The sequence below is a fragment of the Panicum hallii genome, chromosome 4, assembly GCF_002211085.1.
Source record: "Panicum hallii strain FIL2 chromosome 4, PHallii_v3.1, whole genome shotgun sequence".
Taxonomy (NCBI): domain Eukaryota; kingdom Viridiplantae; phylum Streptophyta; class Magnoliopsida; order Poales; family Poaceae; genus Panicum; species Panicum hallii.
The window spans coordinates 30,206,286-30,219,054 of record NC_038045.1 but is presented as its reverse complement, the minus strand read 5'-3'; the positions used below and the strand labels follow the sequence as shown (position 1 = coordinate 30,219,054).

General features: G+C 41.8%; 1 protein-coding gene across 1 annotated transcript; it reads right to left on the bottom strand.

The window, feature by feature from the left end:
- Positions 1-291: 291 nt before the first annotated feature.
- Positions 292-3,874, bottom strand: LOC112890434. The gene is made up of 5 exons (XM_025957325.1): positions 1,440-3,874; positions 1,061-1,363; positions 875-983; positions 717-795; positions 292-452 (listed from the first exon to the last, which is right to left on the bottom strand). Exons 1-5 carry the CDS (start codon positions 3,872-3,874, stop codon positions 292-294), a joined length of 3,087 nt encoding a protein of 1,028 aa, XP_025813110.1.
- Positions 3,875-12,769: the final 8,895 nt, after the last annotated feature.

The following is a 12,769-nucleotide window of genomic DNA, read 5'->3' as shown; positions in this document are numbered from 1 at the left end:
CCGAATGGTGTCAATTTTATTGCAACAGAACCTATGCTAAATGGTTAGGTGCTGGATGATCTGGGTATAATGGTCTCAATTTCTGTAATGCTACTGGTTCAAATGAACTCTATAGCTCGTTTAAATTACAGCATACACTCTAGAGTCAAGACAAATGACCCAGATGATCTCTCTGTCTGTACATATAATTGAGTGTCACTCCATCGAAATTATAGTTTCTAGCTGAATAGCAAAAAGGAAATCTACATTATTAATCTATAGCATCAGAACACTAGAAAGACCAAGGCTTGTCTAATCTTCTTCATCCACCGACTGCTCAACACCCATGTCAAAAGTATCTCGTGGGCTAACTCTCACCACAGCATGCCATGCTTCAGCTTTTGGGTCTTGGACATAAAAGACTTGTTCCACTTGTGAAGAAAAGACAAAAGGATCATCCTCAATTTTTTCCCCTGTATGAATTTTTCGAGAAAAATTCACAAGTGTGAATCCAAACTCATCTTGCCGTAACCCAGTTTGATGATGAACATCATACCATTCACATTTAAATATCACTACCTTGTATTCTACATATGATAATTCGATTATATCTGATAGTCTGCCATAATAATTAACCCCATCATCTGCAATATTCACAACACCGCTGTTTTGTGTCAACCGTGTAGCCTCTCGGCTCATAGTGTGGAACCTGAAACCATTAATAATATAGCCACTACATCTCACACCATATCTGTTCGGTTTTGCAGCCAAAGCTCTAACCTTTGCCATGATGCCTGTTCCATCTCCTAGGACAACCTATATAAAATGAAAAAAATTATATCCATTCCTTGTATGAATGCCATGCATAATATGGAGCAATTTCAGATTGTCACACCTTTTTCTCCAACCAGTCAGGAAAGTGTTCATCGATCAACTTCTCACTGAAAAAAGATGTCAAATTAGTTGAGTGACACAATTTGCTTTTCTCCTCATCCAAGAATTCTCTGCAACAATAGGAGCAATGTCATATCATCAAGTTAGAAAATAAATAAACATAGCAGGGAGAACTATATAAACATACCTGCGAAAATCTTCAAGTTCATCACAATGTCGCAAGATGTACCGATGTGCTTGAACAAGAAGCTTCTTATCAAGGTTGATAGTACTACACTTTCCAATTGGTACACCAACACTATCAAACAGGTACATGTCTTTTTTCTCATCAGAAGGTGCAGGATTCCTAGAATACGCCCTTGTCAAACGTGTAGTTCCTTCTATAAATCTCGAACAAAAGGTCATGCACTCCTCCATGCAATATCCTTCAGCAATTGATCCTTCTGGTTGAGCTTTATTCTTCACAAGTGCCTTTAGCCGAACAAAATATCTAAATGCAAAATCATGGACACATGTAAGTGTTAAAAAATATTAACAGTGACAATGGAAATTTAACGTAATTATACCTCTCCATGGGATACATCCACCGGTACTGAACGGGGCCACCCAATTTAACTTCTTCTACCAAGTGCACCATCAAATGCACACTAACAGTAAAGAATGATGGTAGGAAAAGTCTCTCCATATCACAAAGTGTCATCACAATACTCTCTTGAAGCTTTACCAGCTCATCTGCATCTATAACCTTAGAGCACAACTTCTTGAAGAAATTAGATAATTGAACAACAATTTTCATGACATCTTTGCTGGGGTAACAGGAACGGAGTGCCACTGGAAGAATGTCATGTAGTAAAACATGATTGTCGTGACTCTTTAGTCTGACCAATGTACAGTCTTTCATGTTGACAGATCTAGATATGTTTGATGCATAGCCATCAGGGGTTCTTAGGTTTTGGATTACTGAGCAAAGCATCTCCTTTTGTTCTCTAGACATGGTAAAAGGTGCATGAGGAAATTTCTGCTTTCCTTCATCATCTACAATAGGATGAAGATCATCTCGAATTCCAAGTTCAACTAAATCTAGTCTTGCATTAAGGTCATCCTTTGTTTTACGACAAATAGCTAATAAAGTTGCTATAAAGTTGTCACACACATTTTTCTCTAGGTGCATTACATCTAGATTGTGTCTTAATAAGTTGAGTTCCCAGTAAGGTAGCATAAAGAAAATTGACCTCTTTTTCAACCAATCTTCTGGGTTCTTCGCCTTATCACCGCACCCATTTTGTTGCTTCTTTTTTCCTGGTCTTTTACGCTTGTGTTTCTGATCACTAACAACTTCCAATTTCTTGTTCTTGTCTTTCTTATTGACCTTCTTTGCCGTGCGTCCCTTTTTTCCTAACACAAACTCTTTGCCTTGTAACATTCTCAAAATAGTAGTGCCACTCATTTTTTCAGGTGCAAGTCCAGTTTCAACTGAGCCATCAAATTGCCTCTTTAGTTTTCGGTATCTATGATTTCCTGGCAGCCATCTACGATGACCCATATAGCACATCTTTTTACCCTTTTTCAAGTGAAACGATTTTGTCTCAGGACCACAAGAAGGACATGCATATGTTCCACCAGTGCTCCATCCATATAGGTAAGCTAATGCAGGAAAATCATTGATAGTCCATAATAGCGCAGCACGGAGAGGAAATTCCTTTCCTGAAGATGCATCAAATGTTTGAACTCCTTTCCACAACTGTAATAGCTCATCGATCAAGGGCTGCAAATAAACATCTACGTCATTACCTGGAGAATCTGGTCCCGGGATGATCATTGACAACATTAAAGATGTCTGCTTCATGCAGATCCAAGGTGGAAGGTTGTAAGGAACGAGCATAACTGGCCATGTACTGTGCTTTAGATTCTTATTCCCGAAAGGGTTAAATCCATCGCTAGCAAGACCAAGGCGTACATTACGAGCATCTCCTACAAAATCACGATGTCTATTATCAAACTCTTTCCAAGCATCACCATTTGCAGGATGCCGTAGTTTTCCATCTTTTATACGGGCCTCATCATGCCATCGCATGTCATCTGAAGTTTTGCTGGTTGAAAATAACCTTTGGATCCTAGGTATCAATGGAAAATAACGCAAGACTTTTGCAGGTTTCCTTTTCCCCTTAGGTTCAACTGAAGAGGCATTCTTCTTATCAACCTTCCAACGAGAGCTCTCACACACATGACAAAAATCTTTTTTGGCACAGTCACCTCGGAAAAGCATGCAATCCTTGGGGCAAGCATGAATTTTCATATAATCAAGACCTAATGAACGGATGATTTTCTTCGCTTCATAATATGTCTTAGGGAGATTTGCTTCAGAAAGAAGTGCAGCAGATAATAGCCCCAGTAGTGCTGAAAATGATTCTTGTGACCAACCATGTAGGCACTTCAAATGATATAAATGAACCAAAAATGATAGCCTTGAATATTTACACCCAGGGTACAACCTTGCATGTGCATCCTTCAAGAACCTTGCATATATATTCTGTTCCCTCCCCGATGCATCACCTTCTATTGGATTCCCATATTTCTCATTGACACATGGTTCCATATCTGGAATGCCTGACTGAAAATCATCTACTACGCCTTTAGACATACTTGCATCCCTTCCAAATGCAGCACGTAGCAGTTCTTGCATGCCATCCTGACCATCTTGTACTGAACCTGAATTAGCCAAATTTCTAGTGATATTTGGCACATCAACAAATGCAATTGTTGGTCTCTCATAATCCTCACCATGATGTACCCATGTAGTATAACCTTGAAGAATACCATCACATCGCAAATGTGTCCTTACTTCATCACGGCTCTGGTTTATTCTGTTCTTGCACTTTTTACACGGACAAAGTATCTCACTATCTTGTGAAAGGTCCTGGTAAGAAAAAGCCAAGAATTGTTCAACACCATCTTGATATGCTGACTCACTTCTTGCTTTTTTCATCCAACTTCGATCCATCATCTGTGGTGAGCTGTGCAAATGAAAAAAGTCACCTTTAATTCGTAATACATAGTGGTCATATGGATGAACATTAATGATATGCTAATACAAGTACAGACATTTTGCTCTCTGAGGCCTCGAAACATTATTCATACAGATATTAAAAAAAATATGCTCACTCATCAACTTGTGGATGGACTACAATTCTAATCAAGCAGATTGTCATAGAATTTAGGTCAACACCATCGTGCCTTACTGGTGAAAAAGGAACATTCAGATTTTAGACCATTCAAAAAAAATTAAACTGCAAAACTAAATAATCATTCCAACCCTGAAACTAACATGACATACATGATCTATATAGGTAGCCCGTAGATGGTATATATGAAAATGTGAGGCTACTCATCCAATTAAGCCACATATCATGATCAGCATATGATTTTGATGTATTCAATAGCACAATCAATTGGTGAATACCTAAAACAGAATCGCAAAGGCTAATTACAGAGAAGGGAATTATTAGACCTGCTTGGTTCTTCCACAGATAGAAGGATCGTCCTTGCCGCACTGTTGTTAGATCAGCGACGCTACCGTGCTACAGCCCTCCAGCAGCACCAGGGAACAGCGATGAGTGCGTCGGCAATCCTTGGGCATGCGACGGTATGTAGGGGCTGGCAGCAGACGCAGCCTCTTTTCTCGGCGGCAGCAACGGCAGGGGATGGCACAGCCGATGCGGCACCTCCTTTTTTCTAGGTGCGGTGGTGATAGGGGCTTCGAGGCGAGGAGGCGGATGTGAGACGTCTTCTCCTCCGTCAGAGGCGTATCAAAACAAATCTCCGTATGCCTACTTGTACAGAACTCAGATTTCCAGGCCTCGTCTATCTTACTCGTAACGTATATGAAGAAATAGTATACATATTCTCAAAAGCATTGCTAGTATAGTGGAAGGATTGTTTTTTTGGTTCATAGAGGTCACAGTTCAAACCTTCGTAGCTGCAATTTTTTATACCCTTTTTCCATCATTTTACATTGTTATTTTGAATGAACGTATCATTTTGATATTTTATTTCTGTCATTTTACATTATTATTTTGAATGAACGTATCATTTTGATATTTTATTTGCCTATTTTAAAAGTCATGTTTTGTTGCCTATGGACGGTCATTTGCTATGCTTGATAACTGTATCTACATGCGTCTTTAGAATCATGTCAAAAGGTATCTTTATGTGCGTATAGACAATTATTAAATAAGCATAACAATGTATCTAGATGATAGTGACGCTTAAAAGCATATCAAAATCTGTATTAATTTTAGACATTTTCAATAGCATGTTAAAAAATGTCTTTATAAGATAAACAACCCTATAAGTGTATCTAATATCATAATACTTTGACACGTTATTAAAATCGTGTTAAAAAGTATATTTACATGGTGACATAGAGACGCTTTCAGCCTGCGTTTCTAATACAGCGTATCTATAGGGGGGTTTTCTAGTAGTGTTGAGTCACTTAAATTGAAAGGTCCTCAAGTTGGAATCATCGTTACAAGTGGTTGAGGAACCTAGGTTTGGTTTTGAGAGGAGCTAGAAGCATGACAAGAAGCATGACAAGTATTAGGTACAAGATCATTTGATTATAGTGTGTACTTATCACATTTTTGGTACTTAAATTGGAAGATCAAGAAAAGCAAGCAACACCAAACATAGAGAGATTCATGATAATTCAAGTGATATTCAAATGGTATTCTCTCATGCAAGCAAGGATCAAAGAGATGAAGCAAGCCAACCACAACAAGATAGTGCATTTCATGATAAGTGGTATTCATTTCATATGGGTGAAGAATGGTTTTCATATTGGTATTCATTGTCTTCACTAAGCTATTATAATTGGACTTCATGATGCTATTTGGAGATCTAAATTGGAATCTAATGACTATCCTCTACTCCAACATAGCAAGGTGAAATTGATTGACATATGCATTCATACTATGCTAAGGACATGATTAGTGCATATAGTCATATATAGTGATCATTCATGAAAAATAAAATAATTTTTAATGTTTTATGATGCCACTATTGCTTCTATGCTTGATATGATCTAGTGGTAACATATGACATGTTTATGAGCTAGTAAACCCAAGTAGTTGATCTAGAAAATGAGCTTTCAAGTGTTTAACTCAATATTGTCAAGATAACCCTTAGAATGAGGTGTGAAGAAGCTTGTCATTGGTTCAAACCGAGTTGAATTATTTGGGCAAGTAGTCTAGATCAAGTCAAAGAGAATGAAGCTCATGGAAACAATCTAGTTCAAGAATTGATTATTAATGTCAAATTCAACAAAGTGGTCGATCATGATTTTACAAGTGATACTAGATTCAACAAAAGGTATATCACTATATCTCTACAAGTGATATACATGGTCATACAAATGGTATTCATTCAAGTAGATCTAGTGCAACAATGATGGTTCCACAAGTGATCCTCTATTTTAAGTGATCAATTCAAATCAAGAAAACAATCCTCATCAAGAAAATCTCAACATTCAAGTAGATTGACAAACACTTTGACATAGGGGGAGGAGCCCCACTACAAGGTATCAAGGTCAAGAATCCTACCAGTATTCTACATGTGGCATTTCAATGTGGTCTTCATGCTTTCACATGTTGTTGTTACAAGTGGTGTCAATTTTAATCAAATTTAAAGTGTCCATCAAAAATGAAGATTCAAGAGTCAGCCATCTACCCAAGTCCAACTCTCTTTGTATCAAACCACAAGCACTTCATATGATTGCCTACAAGGGGTATTCAAGTGGTAACCCTACAAGTACAAGAGGTACAACTTCAAGTGGTAGCCATTGATCTTCACATGGCAAATTTCATGTGGTTTCGACCCTTTGTTTGTGGTCATTGATGACAAAGGGGGAGAGAAATGTACAAAGATATGAATTATCCTTGGATGACAAAGGGGGGATGAGATGAGAGTGCGATCATGGACATGGATCAAGAGGAGCAATATTCTTGGACAAGAGGAGCACACAAGTAGCGGGAGCAAGCTCATGAATTTAGTTGTTTGCATTTGATATGTGCATATTCGTGTGCTTGCTTGCATTTGCATAAGTTTTAAAATATATATATGCATTGCGTGTGTGTGATGGATGCTAGTCATAGAACTTGATTGATGATTTGATAACTAGCATGCATAGATTGTAGCTAGACATTTTTTTTACAAATGAATCAAGAGCCTTTCTAATATTGTTGATCTCATGAGGTATCTTAAGTTTTTGATGAACGTCTAGTTACTCATTGATGCTAAGGAATGAACTTCAAGGATGCAACTCAAATTGGTATCACGCTTCAAAGGTTTATCCTATATACCTTAGCATCACTTAGTAGTCATAACAATCCCACAAATTTCATATTTATACATGTGTGTGACTCTAAAAATTAAATCTCTTGAGCACACATGTAGGGGGAGTTATCACTACCAAGTCGGATCTTTATGGTGCTTATCCAATCTTTCACAAGTGGTCTTAATGATGGATAAGAAACATAAAATCCAAACCGAGTTAGCTATTTACATGTGTGTAAAGTGCTAGCTTGAAATATGCTTAATTTCCATATCTTTGTAGAGTTGTCATCAATTACCAAAAAGAGGGAGATTGAAAGGCCCTTGTTTGGTTTTGGTAATTGAGTGACAACTTAGGTGGACTAATAAGTGTTTATGTTGAGATACACAGGAGATTAGTCCACACAAAGACACTAGTATGAGCAACATGTGCCATGGAGGAGAAATGGCTAAGGGTTGATGCTATGCTCATATAGTGTGATCGAGGAGCTCATTGCATATGAGACATAACATGGAGTTATGTGACCAAAATGGAGAAGATCAAGACAAGGCTTGGCTTGATGGACCGGTTGCAATGGAGAAGGGCAAGTCAAGGCTTTGAAGCGAGGGACCGCGAGGCGGTGAAGCTTGGGCAAGATTTAGCGCCGATGGACCGAGGCAGCGGTGAAGAGCGAGCAAGGTCAAGATCGATGGACCAAAGAGGTCATGTGATGATATGGAGTGGATCATATCATTCAGGAAGATCAAGCCAAGTGTTGACTTATGAAGATGATCAAAAGGCTTGATGGAATTTGGTGCTTGTGTGGCATCAACATTTGGGAAAATGAAATGAAATGCGCCAGGCAAAGGTATAACATGTAGGGCATTTCATTTCACCGGTCAAAGGTTGTGTAGAGAAGTGCATGACCGGATTTAGGATAGATGGCCGTACTATCAAGAGGGGCAAACTTGTTTGCATATCGGTCATCTAGTGCCACTTGAGCGATCTAACATAGCGATGTTGCTAGGATCGAGTAGCGTGGTGAGATCAAGTGAAAATCCTTTGAAAATGATTGTGAAATGCTAACACACATGCACATGGTGTTGTTCACGTGGTGGTTTTGGCACATTTGCAAAGGAGAAAGAGTTGGAGTTGATGTTGATCAACTTTGGGAAGCAAGAAAGGTTTTTCGGTTTTCTCCGGAAATTAGGTTGTCTCTTGGAGTGGAATACTGCTTTGATCCATTGTGTTTTGGACCAAGTATTTAGTTGGGTTGTGTATCCCTCTGAATTAGCTTTCCACAGAGTCCAAGATCACCTAATTTGGACCTCGGAGCTAAGAGTTATGGCCGTTTTACCGAGGTACATTTCTGCTGGAAATAGACCTGCGGACGGTCCGCCCATGGGGGGCGGACGGTCCGCCGTTATCCCGGATGAGCTCTAACAGAGCCGTTTTTGGCTCTGTTGGTGGTCCCAAATGAACTACGGACCGTCCGGTCCATGAGGGCGGACGGTCCGCCCTTAAATGCTAAAACGGGCGCAGAATCTTGGTAGTTCTATCTTGGGTGTCCAAAATGAACTGCGGACCGTCCGGTCCTTGGGGGCGGACGGTCTGCCTCCTACTGAAAATTCTGGGACAGAAACACTACGGTTTTTGTGTGTGCTCACTTTTTGAACTGCGGACAGTCCGCCCATGGGGAGCGGACAGTCCGCTGGTCACTTCCAGATTTAGTCAGAGACGTTTGCAAATCGGTTGGTTTGAAGTTTTAAACCGCGGACAGTCCGCCCGGGGCTCTAACGGTCGACTCTGACACATAATAATTGTAGTTCTAGCCGTTGGTTTTGAATGGCGGACGGTCCGGTTTCTGTGAGGCGGACAGTCTGCAAAATCTCTGTTTTCACAGGATTTGAGTGTAACGGCTAGTTTGGGGCCTCCCTCTATAAATAGAGGGTGTGGCCGGCGATTTGAGGGTGCTGAGCACCTTGGGGACTTGGTGTCCATGTGTGAGAGTGCTTAAGAGCTCTCTACTCACTTTAACTTGATAGTGATCATCCGATTGAGTGAGAGAGCGATTCTAGTGCGATTGCTTTGAGAGATTGCATCGAGTGGCACTAGGTGATCGTGTTGCAAGCCGGTGTGCTTGTTACTCTTGGAGGTTGCCACCTCCTAGACGGCTTTGTGGGAAGAGGCTCCGTTAAAGCACGCAAGAAGATTGTGTGGTGCTCCGGAGAAGAGATTGTGAGGGGTATTGTGCTCACCCCGCGGGAGCCGCGAAGAGCAACTCTAGTTGAGCGAGACGTGAAGAGCAACAAGTGGTTCGTCCAGATCATGTGCTAGAGATCGGTGTGAGCACTCCACGTGGGAGAGTGTCACTTGAGAGTCACCACTAGCAAGAGGATCGGCAGCAACCTTGGAGCTTGTCTCAATGGGGATTAGCTTGGTGGCAACCAAGTGAACCTCGGGATAAAAATCACCGTGTCAATCTTGTCTACTCTTCTCGGTGGTTTGCATTCTCCAAATCACAAGCCTTGTATTTACATTCATATATATCTTGTGCTTGTGTAGTGTTTAGTTAGTTTGTGTAGCTTGCTAATCATCTTCTTGCTTGTGTAGCTAGAAGTAGAGATCATAGTGTAACTAGTTAGCTTGTGTAGTTTAATTAGTTGCTCTTGCTTAGATTGTGTAGCTAAGCAAGTTGAGCTCTTGAGTTTGTGACATCTCAGGTATGTGACATCTCTGACACATAATAATTGCAGTTCTAGCCGTTGGTTTTTGTGACATCTCAGGTATGTGGGAGCCAGACATAGTGCATTATGTGTAGGATTTTCTCTTGTATGCTATTTAAGGACAAGTTATTTTAGGGTGTTTCCTGTAATTTTAGAAAAATATAGGGCTTAATGTGCAAAATGTGTGTGAGGGTGGATAATTTTGAAATATAGGAAGGGCTGATTTGCAATGATGCTTTTACTTTCAAACCACTGTAAAAAGTGAAAACAAACCAGGGAGCTTTTTGAAATGTAAAATTCAAATAGGTTTTAAAAGAAATTTGACTAGTTGTATGGTTTTTAAGATAACTTTGAAACCTCAACTCTCCTGAAGTCGAACCCTAAAGCAAAGTTGTAGAACTTTTTATTCTCTACACTTTTTGTTTTGGGAGCATTTTCATTTGAGCTCTGGTTTGAAAGTTACTCAAGATTTACAGTGGAGTCCCTAGGTTTTTCAGTTTTTGCAACCAGGTCCTCATCGTCCACCTCCAGCTTCTCTGTTTTCCCCATAAGCTCCTGCCACCGCCGCCTAACTCCGGCGAGCTGCCCCGGCCGCCACCTGCCCCCGCGCCGCTCGCCAGTGCCACCTCCACCTCCAGCGCATCGCCCCGCCGCTTGCCAGGCCCTAGTGGCCATTTCCCGAGCCGCCACGCCAGTCCCCTGCTCTCCACGGCCGCCACGAAATCACCGGCATCCAGCTCCTCCTTGCTGTGCCCCAGCACTTCTCCGAGCATATAAAGCTCTTCAGCACCTCGTGAGCAACCCCTTTTGCCTTTTCCCCGAGCTCACATCACCCCCGGTCGTCTTCTTCCTCGCGCCGCCGCCGTCCAAGCCACGCCGCCGTTCGGCCTCGCCGTCGGTAGCCTCCTCCAGAGCCTCCCACCCTCGATCCAGACCTCCATCAGCACCACAGCTACTCCCTGAAGCTCATCGCACCGGCCAATTTCTTTTTCCCCCACCGGAGACGTCTGCCCGCGAGCACGTCGGAGTTCTTCCTCCGCCGCCATTCGGTCTTGCCGTCGGCAGCTCAATCCCGAGCCTCCCCTCTCCGATTTCTTGCTCCACCACCACCACATCACCCTCCTGAAGCTCATAGTGCTGGCCATTTTCCAATTTCCCCACCGGAACGTCCTGCCCACGAGCATGCCGTCGTTCCTCCGCCACCGCAGCTCGGCCTCGTCGTCGTTCCGCTCCTCCAGTGCTTCCCCGCCCCGGCCAAGCACACTAGCAGCACCACCTCACCCCCACGAAGCTTCCCAGGCACTTCTCGTCCACTTTCCGGCCCTCCGGTCACCGGAACGCTGCCACCGAACTTTCAAGCTCCGCCACCGCCTTTGTCACCGCCGTTCCACCGCTACAGCTCCTTCCCCGCCCAACTTCGGCCACCCACATGACCGCCGTAAGCCCCTGAGCATTTCCCCTCCTTTTGCCCTCACCGCCGACGAGCTATCTCGCCGGAATTGCTCGCCATCGATCTGTCCCCGAGAGGAAAAACCGGCCAGGGACCTGATTGCTTTGTTTCAAAACTTTCCAGGGGCCTTTTTGTGAAGAATCAGTGCCTTTTTCCATTTCCATTTCAGCCAGCTTTGAAAATTCATAGGGAATTGTAGAAAAATCCAAAAATGGCAAAACCAGTTTCATTGTGTTCATAAAAATAAGATCTACAACTTTGGTTACTAAAGTGTCGTTTGAACTCATTTAGTTTTGCAGTTATTTAAATATTTTCAAAAAGGGATCTTTGTGTATAACTTGTGTGATTTAATTTTATTTCTTGCAATTCTTGGCTACTAGTTAGCTTAAGTAGTGTTTAGTGTTGTGTGAAAAATCACAACCAGTACAAACTTGTAAATTGAATATTTTCAAATTTGGTCAAATTAAGTTCAAATAGCTAAGCTTTAGGTATAATTAATGCTAAATGTATTAAACCTATGATTAGAAATAACTTGCCTTAGCTTGATGGATGCTTACTTAAGGACAAATACTTAGCTGCTTAATGAGCTTATCTTTTTGTTGTTAATGATGGATGTGTGTTAATTACAACTTTACCATAAAGTAAAGACTTAACATATTATCACTAAACATCAATCCTTGCATTTCATGTAGACTCGCCGATACTTGAAGACGGAGACTACGAGTTGATCTTGGAACCCGAATCCGGGCTATCTGAAGACTCCGTCCAAGTTACTGAGGAAGTGACTGGAGCCCTGAACTAAGGTTCGGAAGTTTTTAACTCGTCTGACCCTAGCTTCGCTTCCGAAGGCAAGCCCCGGTGCATAACCCAGTTTTCCAATTTACGCACTTACTTTTTATTTCTGTATTGTGCATTTAAGTTCTAGGAGTTATAATGGAACCCTAGATGCATGTATCCTAGGAACCTTTGTAATGCTTATCCCGAGTCCTATCGCGTAGATGCCTTGCTAATAAGACCGCTAGAAGTCGAGTGATTTCCTGTCGCTCGCGCGATATAGGAGTTGATTGTTTATCAATTCTGTCAATCATTATAAGGATGACGGACGGGGTCACGCTTATGGTAGAATTGATAACAGCATACCCCGTCTGTGTTGATGAAATTTGTTAAGGTCGGAAGTGTGGTAGTAGTAGTCAAGTGTTTGAAAGTACTAGCCACATGCCGTAAAATATGGTACACGGTAAGCCTATTACCTGATTAGCCCAGCAAGTGGACTTACCCCACCACTCGACTTTAATTTCTGTTACACGCACCGACGTGCGGGAATACGTTCTGCATAGCAGACGGGAGTATGGTCATGCAGTCGCGCTGTAAGAATACATCCCGCACAGTGATGTGCGTATGGTCCTGCAGTCG